At 38.9% G+C, this 22,082-nt stretch overlaps 1 protein-coding gene across 1 annotated transcript in view; it reads left to right on the top strand.

Annotated features, from left to right (window-relative positions):
* Positions 1-22,082, top strand: part of sema6bb (sema domain, transmembrane domain (TM), and cytoplasmic domain, (semaphorin) 6Bb) — a 104,112-nt gene that overhangs the window by 29,979 nt on the left and 52,051 nt on the right. The window contains 2 exon segments of the mRNA XM_056729603.1: positions 19,237-19,354; positions 20,544-20,658. Coding sequence (XP_056585581.1) covers positions 19,249-19,354; positions 20,544-20,658 — 221 coding nt within the window. The 5' untranslated portion in view covers positions 19,237-19,248.

Below are 22,082 nucleotides of genomic sequence, written 5' to 3'. Positions count from 1 at the left end.
CCTATTATACACACTACACATATAAAAACAACACACACATGGGGCCTTCAGCATTATGGACATTTGCCCGCCGGTGCTTTAAAAAGAAATGAGTGACACTAACTATAGGCTGTGCCTTTCACTGCAGATCTGGTTGTTTAAGAGTGGAACAGACAGCTTGTCACCAAGTCGTCATAGTGACAACGACCTCACTGCCACTACCCGGCGCCCTGCCAGCATGTATGTGTGTGTGACCGCCTGCACAAGAGGCCCACTCTACCAGCTCATCGCCTGTGCCGAGAAAGCAGATATGTCCTGATTATTCTAACACGTTTGTCCTTGTAATAAAGCCTGGCTGGCGCTAAAATTTTTCAGATGCTTTTAAAAAGCTTTTGGAAATGCTGGTAGCCATTTGTATATCACACAGCAAAGGCCACCATTTTAAATTTGCAGCACTCTGGTCGTAATTTCTGCATCCCCGCCGTGCTGGTGAAGATCGCGAGGTGACTAATGGTGCAGTCAAAATCCAACCTGCACAACTCCCTGTTATAGAGCAAATTTGTCACTGCTCGCAGAAATGGAGCCTTTGTTTGGATCCCTTCCATTTTTGTTAGAAAAAGCCGTAGGTGGGAGTTAAAGGTATAGTTCGCTCAAAAAACTGTCATCTTTTACTTACCCTGATGTCTTTTCAGGTGACTTACTGTCTTCTTTAAAACGAAAGAATCACAGTCTAACAATGTAACCAACAAGACTTTGCAGTCTTTTTCTGCGGATTTACGAAAGAAGATATTTTGAGACAGTCAATTGGGGCCAGTGTTCTTTGGTTACCAATTTTATTCTGAATATCTAATGACTTTTGTGTTCACAGAACAGAAAACAAGATTTTTAGATAAATGTTGGTAGCTGAGCGGCAGCGGCACCCATGTAATTCTATTGCATGGACACAAAATCAATGCAAGTAAATGGGTGCCGGTTAACAACATTCTTCAAAATATCTACATTTGTGTTCCGCAGAAGAAAGTCAAACAGGTTTGAAATGACATGACGGTGCGTAATCGATGACATTATTTTTATTTGGGGGCTTCATATGTAGAACGTCATACACTACAGTTAAGGAACCACTTTTAGGAAGAATTTTCCTTTTAGGAGCTGTTCGTTCATCTGTTACATAAACATGTTGTCATCATTGTATTTGATTTAAAAAGTCCTTCTTAAGAATACACATGCGCACACGTGCACATTCAATCACACCCAAACGGGTCCCTCTGGGAATCCACCATATGAGCCATTAGAGTGTAATTCGAGATTATGAGCTGGACCGGAGGTTTAGTGATTTTATCAGAGGCTCCATTTCTGCCACGGAGCCAAGGTCAGAGTCGCAGCGAGGGGACAGGGAAGGGGGAGCGCCGTTGCATGATGGGTAGGGGCCCATTGCGGCCTGCCTGTTTGTATATGATAGGGGTGAAAAGAAGCTTCAGGCAGAGAATTAAGGAGATTGAAGACGGAGATTGCACATATCGCGGATGGGGAGAAAGCTAGCGGCTAAAGCAGAAAAAGGGAAGAGGTCAAAAGCAGAGAAAGGCAGGGAGAGAGAGACAGTTTGGAAGGGTTATTATCTGTGATGAGAGATGGGAGAAGTGAGTGTTTGGCACTTAGGCCGGTTGGACTGCAGCGCAGGCCAATTTAATCTAGGAAAGATTCTTCCAGCGAGAGGAAGAAGAGTGAGAGGTTGCAGAAGTCAAGAGAATGAGAAAGAGCAGAAATCACAGCTGATTTCTTTTACATTCACACATCACACTGTACGATTATGAAAAGTGGGCCCTGTTTTACAGTCTAAACCTCTGTCATGTGTTATAAATCGTCTAGGATTTGTTTAAAACTCCCAGACTTTTAAGTGGATGCTAGGAAAACCCATGAGGCAGGCATCTGTGTGTTCAGACAGCAAATTTGAAGTTTACTTAACTATCTCTACAATCTTGCATCCCACCGCTTACAAACTACCTCAAGTGTTGACAAACACGCGAGATACCTGGACGTCCATTTTTCATTCATTATTTAGATAAAAATGCTCTGTTTGTTTTTCTTTCTGGTATGTGTGGGAGGGACTTGCAATACTCATGAATCATCACATTTTAGAACACAATGACGTACGAAAGCCTCTGCGTCGAGTATGTTTTAACTCAGAAGCATCTCAGTTTTGCCTACACGCCAGGCAGAGACTCATCACTCAGCTTTAGCTGCGTTTCTACACATCACCACGCATCGCATCTGTATATGAGAGAGACTCGTACCTTCACTTCGCATTAATCTTTTGAGAGAGAATCGGAGAGCCCCATTTAGCTCAATGTTGCACAGTCACATCTTTCATTTAGAGGTGTTTGGGGAAAATTTGAGCATGTGGAATAGGAGTTTGCGCGTCTGATGCTCCTGACGGTTGAGGAGCTGAAAACCAGCCCCTGATGTTTTATTCTCTTTAATTAGCCCCGTGCTCTTCCACTACTCCCGGAGCCAATGAAATTTTGAGCAGTTTTTGGACAAGTATGCCATGAGGTTGTGTTCTGTGGTCTACGGTGAGTGTTATCCATCTTCATTGTTTCCATAATCATCATCAGCATCATCGTCATCACCATAAGCATTACTGTCCTCTTCCTCGTGAACTCCCACTCCTAGAATTTTATTGAGTCATTGTGGGCAGCAGCATTGCTGGCATGATAATTAGCAGTAGACAGCTCATGAATATTTAATTAAAGCGGGCTCTCTGAGCCAGTGAGTGGGCCCTGCGTTCAGTGCCTCATTAATTAAACATCAGAGTTTCTGAAGCCTTTTGATTAAAGATAAAGAGGAAATAGGATGATCAATAGAAATGAGAGCAAAAGAGAGCTGTGCTGGAGAGAGTTAGCCAAGCCATTCGCTTGCGTTGATGTGAGGTTCGCCAATAATTTTAGCAGCACTGTGGGAGTTGTTCGGGTCAGAGGTGAGGTGAGTGTCATCTATAAGGTCTCTCGAGGTGACGGACCTTTATTGACTTTCCGTATAAGTTCTCTAAGTGTCTCTCTTCAAAGGAATAGCTCAACCAAAAATGAGAATTCTCTTTCCTTGCCGTACCAAAACGTAACATTTAAAGAACATCCTGTCCATTCTTTTCCGTATGAGTGCAATTGGGAAATGGGGCTGTCATGTTTCCAATTGGGCAGTTGAAGCATTATAGATGCGACTTTTCAGTCAAGACTTGTATATTAATACAAAATGATTTCCTAAATCTCGGTTGATTGAGTCGAGACATCAGAAAAGTTTTACTCGCCCTTTTTGTCATTTCTAAGGAATGTTGGCCACCAGAACAACGGTGGTTCTTATTCACTTGCAATGGTTTTGTGTCCATAATAGAAGTGAATGGGTACCGCCATTGTACGGCTACCAACATTTTTCAAAATACCTTCTTTAGTGTTCTGCAGAAGAAAGTCAGTTATGCAAAATGATTTCCTAAATCTCTGTTGATAGCGTCGAGACATCAGAAAAGTAGTTTATTTTTTAATCACCCTTTTTGTCATGTCTAACGACAAAAGAAGATATTTTGAAAAATGATGGGCAACCGAACAACTGTGGTGCTTATTCACCTGCAATGGTTTTGTGTCCATAATAGAAGTGAATGAGTACCGACATTGTTCGGTTACCAACATTGTTCAAAATATCTTATTTTGTGTTCAGCAGAAGAAAGTTAGTTATACAGCTTTAAAAGACGAAGGATGTGTAAATGATTACAGAATTTCTATTTTTAGGTGAACTGTCATTTTAAAATGAACAATCAGGTAACTCTTCATTGAACATAAAAACAGTTTATTTTCATGTGCCCATTTCAGGAATATGGAGCATTATGGATGTGACAATTCTGGCACTTACCTGTCTATGGAAAATCATGCTTTAAAAAATTATAAAACGCTTAAAAACTTGAGAGACCTAACATGATTATTAAAGAAACATCTGAGTTATCAGTAGTATTGTAAAAAGCTATGGTAAACGTTTTCTTTTTCATGCTAATGATGACCTTTGCATTGAATTGCACTTGACAAAAAGCTCCATCAAAGGAGCGTAAACATGATCCATATGAAACGTTCATTGTATTCCAGGTCTTCTAAAGGCCATCTGATGCCTTTGTGTCAGAACCGACAGAAATTCATATGGATATAGAACAACTTAAGGTTGAGTGAACAAGTTTAGGAATTTTCATTTTGGATTGAACTTTTCTTTAAACTCTGCCACTGGGTCACGCTAATCCTGCTAACTAACTCCATCAGGCTGAAACAGAGCCTCAAGCCAACTCCCTTAAACCACAGACCTAGAAAAGGGTTTTACCCCTAGAGCTAAAACCACAGCTCTATTTGATTCTCAAATCCCAGCAGCTCGCTGACAGACGGGCGGGCGTTTGCTCCTCATCGCCTGTGTTTAAACATTCAGGGCACGGCAAGCGCAGAGCTCATGTTAAACATTAATCAGATTTATTCAAATGCCATTCGTAATTATCATGATCTCTGATTAGACTTGTAAATTATGTCTTGGAGACCGAGATTGAGCTGGACTGCAGGCTCCGGAGCTTGGCTGTGGGTGGGATTATTCTTATGGATTATGGAGAAGAGCGCAGGGAGTGTAGTAAAAGAGATCAGCGAGTCTGTATGTGTGTAGGTGAGGGGATGAGATAACATGGGGAGAAAAACACTTAGTATTAGCCAAACAGCAGCAGAACATACCCTGAAGAGCTGTAAACAGACCACATTTACATACACTTTATAGAGATTTGCATCATAATGGGGAACATATAGGTTTTAAAAGCAATTTTGAATAAGTTTTAATCTTTCTAAATGATATCAGACAGTAATGGCATAGTACTGTGCTGTTTATTTATTATCACACTTAAATACCCAGACATTTAGGAAAATAAACATTATACTCTATTTTACATTGTAAATCAGATTTAGAAAGAGCTTTATTGCCAAGTATGTTTGCACATACAAGGAATTTGTATTGGTGACAGGAGCATCCATTACACAGAAACAGCAACAACATTTCACAGAGACCATAACACAATAGAATACAGCACACAGATGATTTAAATAAGGGCCTATGGGTATAAAAAATTAGAAATTCAATACAATTTGTTTACATTGCCACAGTATGAAGAAACAGTTTGTCATAAATGTCTGCCAATTTGATGCCTCTGTAGAGATCATCATGTTTATAGTGTATGTTTATGTAAGGTAGATAACACATTTTCCACCATCTCTCCTCCCATCCCAGCAGACCGCTGACCAGATCTCACCTCATCAACCCACACAGCTTTATTAGCCTGAATCTTCTCTCCAAGAGAGGAATCTTCTTACGCTGCCTGTTTTTCCTCAGCTCCGACTGGTCTCCATCTCTTTTATCATCTCACATTGTTGCTGAGGTGTGAGAAAGTGTTGAGTCAGGACAAATGATTTGTCATATTTAGCAGCAGGGATGGTGAGGCTCTGTGGAGAGCCTTATGAATCTCTGGGGTTTCCTTCCAAGATGATCAGGGGCTTACTGGATTTTGTCTGACTGAGTCCCAATCTTTCTGAGCATCGGAGATAAAGTGAGAACAGCATTGTGAGAAAGCACTTATAGTGAGAAGACAGCTACTGACACCTTATTTGGTTTTAGACCTGGCATTCTGTACGCATGCGGATGTACTTTTTAGTATACTTTTTCGTTTTTAATCATCACTTTTTAATCTGCAGGGATCTAAAAAGGTGTCAAAATTGTTAAAAGTTAATTTCTTATGAGATAATTACCAGTATACCCTGCCAAGACGAAACTGAACAGCAAATGCTTTGAGCATTATAATTAGCATATTTAGATTATGTGCATTTATTGCAAAGCCAAAACTGAATTTAAAGGTCTGCACATTTTCGTTGTGCAGAATTGAAAACTCAACAACATACTTACAAAATCCAACACATTTCCTGCAATGAGTGTGTACATTTCATGTGATGATTTTCATTTAAATAAAGCAGTAAAAATATGATACGACCTAACTTCATGGTATAATTTTTCTCACTTGTACATTTAAAATATGCTCAGCCAGATTGATGTCTTTGTCCATAGATCTTTAGGCTGTAAAGGCGAATTACTGTAACCGCCATTTTCTTTGTTAAGAAGCACAATGTATTTGTGAAACTAATTGTTTTCCAGACTAGTCTAGACTGAACTATATTTAGCCCCACGTGATTAAACCTCTAAGATCTGAAAGAAATGGATCATGTTGATGGGTGCTTGCTTTGTCTCAGATGGTGGCAAATGAGTCGAAGTGTTTTTGGAACAGATTGGAGCATTATTTTCTCTTTGTCTTCAGTACAGAGGGTACAAGATTCAACAGGAAAATCATGTTTCATAAATACTCTGGCATAAATGGTGGGGGATCTCCTGTTGCCATAGCGCCCGGTAGCACTGCGAATGTCTAAGGATTGGTGCAGAGACAGAGGCAAAACATTGCAAGGTTAAGTATACGATTAGTGGATGTTCAGCATCCGCTCCAAACTTTTATCTCAAAACAGAGGATGTAGAAAAAATGAGGGCATGATCCAGGACACAGGTCATTATCAGGGAATGATGGATGTGTAATCTTGTTGATTTGAGAATGTGTGATTTCTTGCGCAATGTGATTTGAACCAATTAGGTTTCTACATCAACATCATCGTTGGTCATAGAAAAACATTCCTATTAAACAATCAGTTTGACTATAGACTAGTCTAGAACACCAATATCATAAGATAATAAGGCTAAGGTTAGTCTTTTTTTAATGGAAAAAGGAATACTTCTTTCAATTTTTTTAGACAGAGTAATTTTACAAAACAAAAGAGAAAGAAATGACAAAGACTTAGTCCATGCCTGAAAATCTCTTACTTTAATTCTGTACCCGCAAATTTATTCTTTCCATTAGCAGTAAAACAAAGCCATTAAATGAGCCATTAAATTTAATTTACTGCCTTTCTTCATTGCAGAGACAGGAAGAAAAAACGAGAAAAAGATTTACCATTATGAAGGTTTGGAGAAGCTGTCTATATCAGTCATGTCTTGAGCAAAACTGTGAGAGAAGCCTTATGACCAAGTGTCATGTTCCCTCATCTCCCCTATTCTGTCCTTTTCATCACCATTTTCGCTTTCCAACTAAAAAAAAAACATTGACCTTTGAAGGCCTGTTTCTCTGTTGTGTGTCCAATGCGTGTTGCGACTTGCTCCAATCTAAAGCTGTCCCTGTTTGAAAAGAGTCCATTATGTGCTCCCTGTGGTCCACCGTGGAGGCCTTCAGATGGCTGACAATTTGGTAACGGCACTCTTAAACCCAACACAAACACTGCAGGATCTGCCCGGCGCTGCCTCAGCCAATTATCAGCATACGACTCAATGTTTCATCGAGAATGGAATACAAACAGGAGATTTTTTTTTTGTTCTATTGGATTGGACTTTTTTCTCCACATTGATTCAGGTCCGTGGCTTTAGGTGCGTTTCCCCACCGTTGCCCCAGGCACAGGGCTAAACCCCCTCCAAAATGTCAATATACAAGCGTTTGAGCTTGTTTGATCGATTGCGTTAACTTGGCCATGTGCAAAGCTTTTGCGTTTTAATTGGCATGAGTGTGAAACGGCATTGGGACCTGTGTGTCACCAGGACTATTTTTAAACGAGACAAGCATGAAACATTCTCTCATTACCTGTGTTTATCAAGCAACGTGTGTGTTTGTGTATTATTTCAGAGACAAGCACCATTTGTGCATTTACACCAAACTCAATGCACAAACTTATTGTTTGTACATTTACAATATGTATTCGAGCTGTGGCAAAAGATGTTATCTCGTAAATACTTGTACGGTAAAAATGTTTTCTATATACAGTATGCAATAACAGTACAATTAATAAAACATGTTTTTTCCATTTTGGTTGAGCTTCCAACATTGGACCTAGTATAAGACAAGATTAGTATTATAAAGTTTTAAGCTTTTACTGCAGTTTTCATTCATTTATAACAGATCGTTCAATTAAAACATGAAGGTTGTATATCTAACAAAAAATATTGGAAAATTGTTCATGCCTTGGAAATAAATCTAATTTATATTCCAGTTACATTTTTAACTTGTTCAAAATAATGTGATTCTGTTAGTACCCAGTATTGTGTATTGTGATGAATCGTGACGCGTACATACTGTACATTACAAAACATACCCTGCAATGAATATCATGTCCAAAAACCTGATATTACCAGGATATTTATCTGGATTTTCATAGTAGGAATTTCCCTTGTTTCGGTGGTAATGCCATAGTACGTTTACAAAATGGAAAGTTTACCACGTACGAGACCTTCCCTAGACAGTACACTGTCTGTCGATGTTCCATCCATCAGCTCTGGACAACATGTAATTCAATACCATTCAATACCTCTGAGTAAGTTACCAGACATACACACCGATAATACCCATATCCATTTACAGTAAAACATATGCTGACTTCATAATATGTGCAAGAAGCATCCTAATCTGGCCTTAAGACTTCTTACCAGTGCTTTTTTAAGGAGGTCTGCCATTTCTCAGCATACCTCTCACTGAGCATATCGTGTCGGACACAGTTGGCTTCACACATAAGGATGTTATGTTTCCCTTCAGTGACCTTACACTCTTCAAGGCTGTTGACAATGTTTTTTTCTCCACAATGTTCTTGAGCAAGACCACAAAACAGGTCAGTCAGGGGAATGCAAACCATGACACGCTCGGAGGTAAAAGGCTTTATTGATTGTAAACCACTCTCGCACAAGCAGAGCACGTGAACTAAAGCAGGCCCGGTTCGAAGAGGAAGCTCAAGGACGGCGGATGTGTATCTGGACGAACAAAACGGTATACGGTGTTGGAGCTTAAAAACAAAAATCACACTTTCTGCTCTGCTTTCAGATGCTGTCTGGGAATTTATGGGCTTGCGATTCAGCAGGGAGCAAATAACGCTAGATATTGTGAACCAAGTGGAAAGGTCAGCAAGGTCACGGCTACATCTTTCTCCATCTCAGAGTGCACTCGACAGCCGTGTTTATTTGAGCATGCGTTACGCGTTTCAGGCATTCAGACGCTCACACAAAACCCCATGTCATCACCTACTGTATATGACTGTTTAATGGGCCCAAGGCTTTTAGTTTCTTAACATAATGGTTTCACACTCTGTCAATCCCTCTCTTCTTGTTTTCTTTACCAATTTTCTCCATCTTTGTCCTTCTGCACTTTATGTATTTAATGACCACAGGAAGCTTTTGTCTGTTTTTACTTGCCACTCTTCTTTCTCACCATCACTTTTGTCCATCCCCTCCAATCCGAGTGTTATTTTTCTCCTTCTGAATAGCGTTGGTTGCTCCATCAGTCTCTGTTATGACTAAATCTGTCCCTCGTTTCTCATCTCCTTAGCAACGGCCTCAGTAAACATCAAACCTTATTCCATCCATTTTTTCGTCTCTTCATCTGCACCTTCCCTCAAACCAGTGGATGTGATTCAAAAGAAAGGCCGGTATGGATCAATCCAAAACAACTCTGGATCGCGCAAACACGCACTCCCGGAGTCTTTATACAGCCATGCTGGCACACAAACACACGCACATTCACTCCTCACATTTGTTAAGCTTTCAAGAACCCGCGTGCACACCCGCCGCCAAAATCCTTTCCACAATGTTTCCATAAACAGAGCGTTACGCAGACACGCTGTCTGAGGTCTGATAAGGAGTCGTGAGAGAGGACAGAGAAGTTTTCACATGTTCGGCTAGATCGACATTGTACAACCTACAGTCTGTCAGAAATACGCCACATTGAGAGTAGATGACGGCGAGAAAGCGATAGAGGTGTATAAGCGTTCACCACAACTGCATAATGCAAAATAGCAAAGAAAAGGGAAAGCCAACCTGATATGTGAGTGAGGAAATGAGAGGCAGGGAATGAAAGCGAACGAGAGAGAGAGATATATTCTAGTTGGGCTGGTAATGTTCTGGTCTGATTATTATGCCTGTCAGCCTGGTTGAGGAATAAGACCACACTAACTCTCTAGCTCAGCCTCCTGCTTGGAGCACAGCCTGTAACATTAAGATAGTCGGCAATATGTACGCTCGGCTGTGTTGGTACGCAACCACCTTGTATATTCAATAATTAGCGGATGCAGAATGAATTTGATTGGCGTGTGTTGTGAATGTTTGCCTTGCTTTGCCGTGTATCAGTGTGCACTGAAGGAGAAATGATATACATTCAAATTGAAAATATACTACATGCACACCTGTATGGCTGTTTGGAATGGGTGACATTTTTCTCAGTAAATTGGGTGAGCAGGTGGCTGATTTTGCGCTATGAATTTGGGCAGGGGTGGGATGGGTGGAGGAGGAGAGTTCGGTTAAGGGAGAAGGGGGACATGGATAAGGGTGCCGAGAGGGAGAGAAAGAGCAGATGGACGAATGATGAACTGAATAAATGTGTCCACAGACTCGTGTGTTGGCTGTAAAGACTGCCTGAAGCAGCGTCAGTACTGAGAAATGGAGAGAGATAGAGCTCTCATACCCATATTCAATATGCTGCATCTGGATTTTAAACAAGCTCTTCCCACACTTACCCCAGTGACTGCTGCCTTATGCATATATAATAAAATATTCAGTAAGAAATAATGCATTAAAAAAAGGTTATCCATACATTTATTTATATATATATATATATATATATATATATATGTATATGTGCGTGTGTGCGTGTCTACTGTATGTATGTATATAGATACAGTATGTATATGATAGATATGTTTCTATATGTACACATTCATACATACATATGTATTTGTATGTATATATATATGTATGTGTATATGGGTTGTTGACCAATAATGTGTCCTATGGTGTGACAGCATAATTTAGAAAACAAAATGTTAAAATTGCTTTGTTTTATATTTTTAGTATTTATATTTATCTTATCTTCTTTTCTACATTTTTGCCGTCATAACATAGCACACATTTGCATATTAGTCTGTCAACTACCCATATGTGTATGTTTTTATTTTTAATATGTGTATCGCGCATACAGTACATGCAATTTATTAGTCCAGTAAAGTTAACAAACTCAAACTTAATTCCCAAAGGAATGTTATTTATATGGCATATGCAACGGGGGAAGATGTTTATTGTTTTTCTATGTATTTCCATTCTTGCGCTCTCTGTCGTCTCGCTGTACCGCATTGTGCATCAAGACGTTAATTTTGCATGACACACACACTAATGCACATTTCACCATCTTTCCTTCCCAGTTCCTATTCCTCCTGGTAATCCTACTCCTCTTTTCTACCTTCTCCCTTGCATTCATTCTTCTCCTCCCCCTCCAACTCCTTCGAAATAAGAATAAATAAAAAATAAGACCTTGACAGCTTTAACTCGCCTCACCCACTCCCGTCCTCTGCACCTTTGACGGAAAGCGTCTCCGAGTTCGGTTTTCATCACCGTAAATCTATCGGGCCTCTCTCAACACATTGCAGCTGAGATGAGCGCAGTTTAGATATTAAGTTTCAGCAGGGTATTTTTGTTAGGTAATACACAGCCCCATGGGAGTCTCAGGCGAATGAGCCCGTCAACTCAGGAAAGTTAGTGATTCTTTCGAGTGCTCTTAGTCATAAGCCTGAACTATTTCTTTTTATTTATGACTCTGCAGTGGATTATCGCCTCCTTGTTTTTTCTGAGCTGTTTTTTATAGCAATAGATATGATGGATGGGATCGCTTTAATCATTCAGTAGACGTTTTTCCCTACTTTTAACGACGGGGGGTTGTTTCCATTTTGTTGTGATTTACAACACGCGCTCTTGAGTTGGGTGAGAGGTTGACCTCGCCCGAGTCTGCTGCATTACCTCTGATGTGTTTATGATGATGTTTGGCCATTAAAAGCTTTATTTTGAAGTCTTGTATTTCTGCCCTTGAGGTGAATTAAAGCTCCGCACATATGCCCCTTCTACTCCTATTCAGTATCAGGACAGAAATGTTTTTGAATAGAGTCGTTTTGGAGAGATTTGCTGTAAAATGTGAGGTTGATAGCAGATTAAGTTGAGTGTTGTAAGAAGAAAGAGCTGGCTGTTTGCCTTTCATAATGACAATGACCTCAAAATGTTAAGCTCTAAAGTAAGGTGAAATCGACATCTCAACCGGTTGGCCTTGAAAAGTCACATGGATGTATAGTTATAATCAGTGGAGTTAATATTTTTGGTATTTGCGACTCTGTCTGTGATATTGTAGGTTAAAGTTTTAATCTAATTATGAAAGTAAGTGCATGAAGTTGGCCATTTGCATAAAATGCTGTGTAACCGTGAAAGATCATATCGGTGCCGTCCTTCTGTAACCTCGCATCTCCATATTTTATCGTTTACTAGTCACCCTTTGTTTGTCCCTGGATTTTGCAAATATCTAACCAATAAAAAGATATTAAAAAGTACACAGTATGTAATTATTTAAACAATACAGTTTTTCTTCCGTTTTCTGAAAAACATTGAATTTGGACATACAGTTCACGGTTTCTGAATCAGAAGGACTGTGAAGATATGATAGATTTCAAGATTGTTTAACAGTGTTAAATTTTGTATTTAGAATAGTAAAATATTTAAATCAATTTACTCTCTTTTATAAAATACAGAAAGTTGACTTCCTTAACATTGATTTGTATCTTTGACATGGCTTTACAGAATGTTTACTTCGGCTTTATTTTCACAGGTGTACCGTGTTTACAACCGGCACAATGCGATGCGAAAATCGAATGCATTAAAACCCATTATAATAAAAAAATTGTCCACACTTGATGCAACGCGATGTGACTATCCCATAGAACAAGCTGTGTGTCATGTTACATCGCGTCGGTGGTAGTACCGTAGTTTGTTGAAGAAGTATATGGAGTATATAAACCCATCATTGTTAAAGGCAAATTTATTAAAAGTAATCGTTTCTCTAAATAATTTTACAAAAAATTTAATTTATCCCACATATCTCTTCCGATGTCTTTTTTCTGGTTTGCAATAGCTGAATAATTTTAAAACTTCAAAGTTTTAGGTTGAAGCAGATTTGTGAGAATAATGAGAAACAAATGTTGGTTATATGATTTTCAGTTTTTGTAATATTTTAATAGAATTAAAATTGAATTTCTAAACTTAAAGCTTTATTTTTTGCATATAGAATATTGCATTTTGCTTCTATGTTATGTGGCCATAATAGGCTATTATGCATTTTTGCATTTTATTTTTGCTTTATACCTTTATGCTTTATCTGATATGAAACTGAAAAGAGACTAAAAAGTATGGGGACAACATGCCTGTATCCTTCTGTACACACAAACTGCATCACCCTGGCTTGAAATTCATCTCAGTTGTTAAAACTTCTTGTTGATACCATTACAAACATCTGCTAGATTACCATCATGTTTGTCTGTCAGGGTATCGAGAACTTACACATTATCAACCGCATCAGCATGCTCTATTATGCATAACTTGTTCATACTGATTAACCAGCAAACCGTATAGGTGACTAAAACTCGGATCAAACCGGTGATTTCATGGTGTAGGAGGGATTCCACGGTCTTGGAATGGGGCCTGACCTAGAGAAAAGCCAATTTCTCCAGCTGTTAGCTTAGGCACAGTTTGTTAATTTAGCTCGCTTATATTTTGGCAAAGCTGTTAAGCAGCATCTGTCTGCGGTTCCTTCTCTCTCCTCTTTTCCTTTATGTGTGTTTCTGTGTGCATTCGGCACTAAACTGTTAGTTTTTTTCTGGATCTGTCTTGATGTTTTTCATAACTGTGGTGAGTGAAAAATAGCTTGGGGTACCTCTGCACGACTCTGCTCTGCTGGTTCACCCCGATGCCACACTCCATCAATTGAGCATTAGAATAACTGCTCCATGAAAAAAAAAGTGGAGCCAGAGTGTCTCTCACTTCCATTTCTCTGTCTGGAGATATAGAATGATGCTGTATATCTTTATAATGCAAGACCTGGTCTTTAACATGCATAGGCCATTTAGTATGTCTTTAATTCCGTGTTTCATCCACTATGCGAAAACCAGAGAGAGAGAGGCACCAGTCTGCTTTAAACAGGCCTGATAAATGGCTTTAAGGCTTTCACTGGCCTATGTCTGGAGGGCAGCCTATTAAAATGCTTGTGGCATAGGATTTCATGCTAGAAAGCAGTAAATACAGAATGCCAAACAACACAGTCCAGAACATGTCTTTCGGGCTCTGAAAGGAGTTTGCCTGGCCTAGCCTATTCCCTCTGGGGTCAGAGACGGGGGTTAGCCGTTTCGGGTCACTGGAGCAGATTTTGGGGTATGTTTAGTGAAGGAATCAGCCCCCTCTTGGCTGCGGCTTCTTCCGGTTTAAATGTTTTTTCCCATCTAAAAGCCTGAAAGCATTCCAGGAATTCTTTGGCATTACTTTCTGTATATTCATTTGTCTCTTTGTAAACTGCTGCTTTCTTACAAACTGATCTTTTGTCTTGTCTTGATCAAGGCAATCATGACCAACACGAGTTAGTCAAAAGTTTACTTCTGTATTGTGACATTTTTAAGGGAATAGCATTGGGTCACTATTCTTGATGAAGATCAAAATGAGTAGTGCCATCAAATTTATTGCAATAATCGATTGCAAAATTAATGTTTGTGTTTAAAGAGTATATACTTGCGAGACATGTGTACAGTGTGTATATATATATATACATAAAAAATATGTGTATTTATTTAGGAAATAGAAATATGTATTTTTTAATATAATGTAAATTATATTTAAATACAAATGGATGTTATGTACATATAAATGTTAATATTTATGTATATGTATTTGTGTGCATTTATTTATGAATATATATATATATATATGAAAACAGTATATGAACAAGACACACACATACACAATATAAACGAATAATTTTTTTTGGAATCGATTAATCACGATTAATCGATTTGACAGCACAAAAAATTATATAATTTGAGCTCTTTTTGCATAATAAATACTTTGTGGTGAACCTCAAACAAACTGATTTATGCTGCCTGCGAGTCATTAAATAAAACCATGTGCTGGAAATGGATATAAATCAAAAATAAAGTTTGGAACGAACCAAGTGTTGGAATCAAATGATTTGGCATTCAAGCGCCTTTAAAGCAATCTGATAACATAAGGTCACAATGTGGGTTTTGTATATTCCATGATAGGTTAAGTCCGGGGCATGAACCATTTGCCCATACCAAATATTCAGTTGCTATTCCTTGCAACATGGAAACACTGTCAACTGACTCTCTGTATGAGCCTTGTGTAAGTGAATTGATCTTCAATCTTTCCACAGTTATGAACTTTGATATTCCCCAGCTATTCAAATAACCAAGACCTTATTTAACTTCAGTATCGCCTATTAGGATCGAATGTTGGATAGTGGTTTAATGTCTGTTCCCTGCAAGATTAATGAATGCGTTAATTCGGCTCTTTATTACTGATCACTTTTCTCATTAATGCCATTCTCTACTCTCATTATCAGTATTTTATCTGGGACACCCATAAATGAAGTTTGCTCTCAAATCCTCAAATGAATTATCACGCCCAAATCTCTTGGGGTTTCGTAATGAAATCAGTGCCTTTCTTTTTTACCCAGAATGCATGTCATCAGCACATTTTACTTCAAAGTAGGGCTCATAATAACCATATTCATATACAAAGCTGTTTGAACTTCAACAAGGTGTAAATGTCTGTGCTATTCTCAGTGTGCAGCAATGGTGCTGTATTAGCGAGGGGACCAATTAGTCAACTACAAATTTATGATTTACCATTTGGAAAATTATGAAAATGCTGCTTACACATGCAATATATAGTAAAAAGGCATTGTAACAACGTTTTTGTAACATCCTGTCTGGTGTCTTTATGTAGACGGTGTTTGAAGGCAGCAAATGATACAGCAATGCTTCCTTCAAGGATATCCCACAATCCTGTGCAATATAGTAATATATAACCAGAAATGAACATTTCAGTTTTACATTTTTTGCTTTTGTTATTTTTTTTTAATTATTAGACATGGAACGATTGTGCTTTGACACACTGTTTAACACCAGACTTGCATGCAGTTCATTGACTGCATGGGCTTCAATGCTGTTTCCTCCCATCGGGAGTGCAGTTTTAGTCTATTACCTCTGCTTTTGTTCTTTAGTCTCATTTGACCAATCATTCCTCAGAGTATTGTCAGTAGATCAGACTTAATTAAGCAGAATACCAAGCTCTTATTGATCAGGTGAGTGATTTGTTATCTTAGGTCATAAATTATCAGCTTCTTAATGGTCAATCAGAGATATTGTCGCCCGTCCGTTACTTTCACACAGTCTCTAAATGGACTTATTTATAGTAGATAATTACTATCTCGAGAGTAAGTAATTACACAGAAATGGGAAGTTTAATAGTCGTTCGAGAGCTCTTTTGATGTCTTATTTATTTGACACACCTAGTTTAAACTGATGGTCTTGTTTGCTTTCTTGAATAAGACATAAAAAAATGTTTTGCTTCAGGAGAGCTTTGAAGTCTGCTGTACAGTATGAAAAATGGTAATGAAAGGCATATAATCCTGTTGATGTGTTCAAGAGCCAAATATTGTTTAAAGTGAAAGTGTGCAATTTAACAGTAAAATGTTTGCTATGTTTTCTACTTTAAAACACTGTCATGATACGCCGCGTTCATCTGCGTCTGCTCAAGAGTACATCTGAAAATATCTGAAAGGGATAGTTCGCCCAAAATTGAATATTCTGTCATCATTTATTCCCCCTCTGGTCATTTCAAACCTGTATGATTTTTTTCTTCTGCAAAGAACAAAAGAAGATGTTTTGAAAATGTTGGTACACGAACAACAGCGGTACCCATTGACTTGCATTGGTGTTGTGTCCATACAGTAGAAGTGAATAATATACCAATACTTATATTATTCAACATATCTTCTTTTGTATTCTGCAGAAGAAAGAAAGTCCTACAGGTTTGAAATGACAAAAGAGGGAGTTCTTTGTGAACTATCCCTTTAAATATGTAAAATAAATAGTTAAATGTTATTTTACATTTCATAAGAATAATGAAAACGCACTCAAAAAAACAAACAAAAAAAACATTTCCATCTTTTGTTTGTGTGTGTGAGGTTGTCAAAAACTTTTGGTGTGTATTAAGGCAGCATTAATGTGTTCATGTGCTATATTGACGTTTGTAATAATTACTACTGTACTCGCCCTGGGACTGTGTATCAGAGCTTGTATTTACCTCACCCCCTGCATCTGTTTAGCTTGCCGTCTTGTGAAACTGTATAGCTAAGCGTTTGTAATTATGTTAATGAAATGCGTGAGGCCTGGCGCATGCTTGTAAATGATTAATAGCGGCAATACAATAGAATCACTGATATCAACTTGTGGCAGTGTCTTTTAGTTCCAGCTATCCTGTTCCCGTTTATTTCCCGTTTGGCCTTTATTCCAATCTTCTTGTTCATGCAAGCCTATTGTTGGCAATAATTTGCTGCAGCGGGTGTTGGACTGTTAGCGTGTGGGGCAGCCTTGTTCAACTTCAATGGGAAGAATTCTAGAAATGTCCTGGAAAGATAGTAAGCCCTGATAAAACGTCACAAGTCATTTCACTATAGAAATAGACCCACAATGCCTGTGGTTGTGTGTGCGAGTGTACATGTACATTTGTACGTGTCGGACAGCGAGGTCATGCCGTGACAAATGAGAGCTGGCTGTTTTGCATTGTGTAACTCAATTGGCACTTCGCCATAGGAAAATAAGAAGGGTTTTTTTGAATAAAGAAATTTAGGCTGTTGGATTTTAATACATGTACGTGTCATTTTAACACCCCGGCTCTGAAAAGCTCAGCTCTGATTTGTTTACGTTCGCACTGTGACTGTAACAATCAGCGTTTCTACTAAAGTTTCAAAGCAAATGTTCTCGCCTGTTAACGCTCAAGTTGAGAGATAGCCGAGGACTGTTCATTCTTATATTGTGTTTCATGCTATTGAAACCACTGACCACTGTGGAAAATGTATCAGTAACACATGAAGACCGGGCTTGTAGTTTCCCAGGGTTTCAATACAACAATCCATTGTACAATACATTCGTACGGTATGAAAAGCATTCTTTACTTTCAATAAACAATCGTTTTCCCATTCTTAATGCCAGAGCAGTGAATAATGCGTGAATAGAAATATCTATATTGTACATATATGGGCATCCTTACGTAAAATGATGTTCAGAAAACGGTCTGATTATATCCTTTTTTTTAGACAGGAGCATTAGGTTTGGCTATTACGGACAATGGTATTGTGACAGTTCTCCAGAGCTTTTCTTCGACCCTCTGAAGTGCAGAAGTAATTTTCCAGATAGATTGCAACACACTTTAATTTGTGTTTTTATCACATCGTCTCTGTTTCTGACATTTTTTAACACGGCAGACACTCTGGAAAAAACAATACCTGGGTATTGAACATTTAATCTCCAGGAATTTAATTTAAAAGTCCACATCCATTCATACTTCAGCATTCTCAGATACACACACATGCAGGCACATACGCAAACTGTTAGTGTCGCCTGTTGTGATTTCTGCATCACATGACACCAATGGAAAAGGTGTGATCAAAAAGGTGTAATATAATATATATATAAATAATATATGTATAATATAAAGCAATCCCAGAATGCATTGTGACAAGCTTATTAAAAGAATCAAGGGTTGATGTATATGTTGCCTTTTATTACCCTATATGACATTTGATAATGAAAACCATCAGTTTGTCACCATACAGTTTTTCAAATCAATTACTTATAAGGTTTCATTTTTTAAAGGTTGTCTATAGCCAGCTTCATATGTAGGCAGTATACACCAAGACAACCCCCTTCACACTTGAGCCCCCTCCACATTTCTGTATCAGTCTGAAGCCCCTTTGTTTGACGTCCCCCGGGTTCAGTTCTTGGCCCTGCGCCTTTGATGACGGTTCTATGACACACCATCGAATAGCCATTAGGGTTCAGTGTCACAAATTCTATTGGAGAATGACTTAATTGCTGATCTTAATCTCTGGGGTGTTGGAACGATGATAGAGGTGTGTGTGTGTGCGTGTGAGAGAGAGAGAGACCAAGTGCTGGTTCTCTTCAACTAAATTGTGACCAGAGACGTGCATCTTGCCAGATCTTTCATCGCCTCATCCCTTCTCTCTGCATGTTTCAGAGCTCCGCTGCCATGACGACTGCGGTCAAACCTTTCATCAGACTCCTCTGGCTCCTGCGGTTGGTGTGCGCGGTCTTCCCGGAGGAACCAGGACCCCTGAACTTCATCCCCACCGAAGGTAAAGATTTCTCCGTGACACTCACAGCCAGTCAAGAGCAGGGAAGGACCTTGTCTGCTCAATAAAGCTCTCAGCTTTCACTTTCCTATGCAGAGCAGACATGTGATTGATCATCGTTCAATAGCATTGATCCCGTGAATCCCAGCTTAACTCCTACGGGTCCATCAAAGCTGAAAGATGAGAAAAGAAGGGGGTTTATAACACTCTGGGCTGAAGGATTAACAAGCGGAGGAGCTTCACGAAGCTCCTGGGAAAATCTTATCACATAGTGAGAGAGGAAGCGATAGAGAGAGTTACAACAGTACTTGACAAGAAGGACAAACGATGGGGGAAAACTCTATCAATACCAGTCAAGACCAACCAGAGGCAGCTGTCAATGTTTTTATTCTTTGAGAATTTCTCGTCTTAAAGGAATAGTTCACTTTTTCTCATTTCAAACCTTAATGATTTTTTCTGCAGAACACAAAAGAAGATTTTTCGAAAAATGTTGGCTCACATTGACATGCATTGGTTTTGTGTCCATAAAATAAGTCAATGGGAATCAATGGTGTCGGTGAACAATATTTATCAAAATATCTTCTTTTATGTTTTGCAGTAGAAAGAAAATCACACAGGTTTAAAATGATGAGAGAATTTTCATTTTGAAGACAAACTATTCCTTTAAAGGAACAGTTCACCCAAAACTAAAAAATGAGTTGTTTTCTCAACACTTTTTTTCCAAATATGTATGCTGTTATTTTCTCAGTGAGGCACAAAAGTGTAATTTAAAAAATCCCCTACACCATAAAAGGCTAAAGTGAACAGTTCAGAAAGGCTTCAAAAACACAATAAAAGCATGATTTTTTTTTAGCCCATGTGACTCATGCGCTATATCCCACATCAAATGTGCCCTATTTGTTTTAATAGCTGCAATGAACAGGAATACATCTGTGAATAATATCTTCTGCTTCTGCTTTTATATCCTATGGCTTTAAAAAAAAATGCGAACAAGTGATACAGGTTATTTTGTGGTATTTTATGCTTTTCTTTGTGATTTTAAAGCTTTTCATTACGAACTGTTGATGTTTGATTAACAGATCCACACCGATTCTTAAAAAAAAAAGTATAACAAGACGAGTAGTTTTGTACAACACAACCCTCAATCAACCCTTTTCCATTTATCTCTGTCTCTTTTCTCCTCTCCACGCAGTCGTGAGACGATATCCTGTGTTTCTTGGCCGACCTCATCGCTCGTCTACCAGACAAGAGCCCTTATACATTCAGAGAGTCCTGCAGGTCAATCGTACCCTTTACATCGGAGCCAGGTAGGGTGTGAAATAATAGAGATTAATGCGTGCGTACCTTGTGATTATTCTGATATTGGCATCAGTAATTACCTGCACACAGACGTGTGTTTAAGCTAATTGTCTGACATTCAAAAACAATTTCTTTTTGAGATCAAGAGTATGAATTGCAGCTACTCGTACATGATAATTAAACAGCTTTCAAACTCTTTTAAGGAAATGTTAGCTACTTACGTTGAACTACTTCGGTAGTTGTAAATAAAGGTTGTAAATAAAGACTATGGGCACCTGTAGTCTCCAGCCACACACACAGTGTTTGTCACGGGTGGGTGAGAATACCCTCAGTGTCTGGAGAGCTTTTGGGCTGATGATTGGCAATGCAAGGAATTCGAGTCACGGGTCAGTAATGATTTGCCTACTTGCAGTTTGTTTCTGCCTCATAAGAGTTGGTGTTTAAAAATGCATAAACAAAAATAAAACTTGATTAGGTTTCGTCCTGTGAATTTCCCAAAGATGTCCTGCAGGAGAGATGGGGAAGTTGAAACATATGGTCATAGTTACAGAACGCTGTAAGGGTCCAGTGGGGACACGCTACTCTAATAAAGATTCTTAGACTGTGTCAGGAAATGAGTCGACCGGCTGGACTTTAGAGCTCCAACCGTGTCAAACTTTAAATCCCAACAATAAATTCATCACAAAGTGCCAAACAACTTCAGATGCCAGAATGAACTTTCTCATAATAAAATGCCAATGAAGTCTTTAGACGAAGTATGCCATTGACTTCGGGTCATTTAGTCAGTAAAATACTCAAAGCCAAGCGACCGTATCGCTCATGCATTTCAGTGTAGTGCCACTGTGGACGGTTGAAATTCAAGACGTACTGTGTCACTCAGCCAGTTTTATGTACCTATCAGTGTCTGAAGGAAATAGAGGTGTTTGCGGTTGCCGACAGAAATGTCCTCGGTGGAAAAGGAGATTTATTTAGCCAATGACTCAAGAGGGAGCATTTGATAACGATAGCAACATTAAAAGAAAGAAATAGGAGGCAATTCTGCTTAGGGGAGCGAGAGAGAGTGAGAAAGTAAAGTTTTAGGTCAAGGATATAGAGCGCCTGAAATGACTGAATAAAGTTCACAACGGTGTGCCCAAGTCTGATAAGGTGGTTCAGGCAGGCAGAATCCTGTTAGTATTAGCATAACCGCTCAAGGCCATGCCCTGGGAAAGCAGCCAGCCTCTCGACTTCACGGTATTACCTTGCCAACACCTGGTCAGGGACGAGAAAACAAAACTATTTTATTGAACGAACTCAAATCATTCGACTGGACTCCCACGCAAGTAGCTGCAAACTTTTAACCAGACGCAGGCGTGTTGGGAAAATTCGCGCTGACCCGTAAATAAACACGCATGAAGACGAATGAGGTGTTTCTTTCTTGATCTGTATAAAT

Source organism: Triplophysa dalaica, chromosome 18, assembly GCF_015846415.1.
Source record: "Triplophysa dalaica isolate WHDGS20190420 chromosome 18, ASM1584641v1, whole genome shotgun sequence".
In the NCBI taxonomy this organism is placed as follows: Eukaryota; Metazoa; Chordata; class Actinopteri; order Cypriniformes; family Nemacheilidae; genus Triplophysa; species Triplophysa dalaica.
The sequence above is the reverse complement of the archived record's forward strand: the minus strand, read 5'-3'. Positions and strand labels throughout refer to the sequence as shown.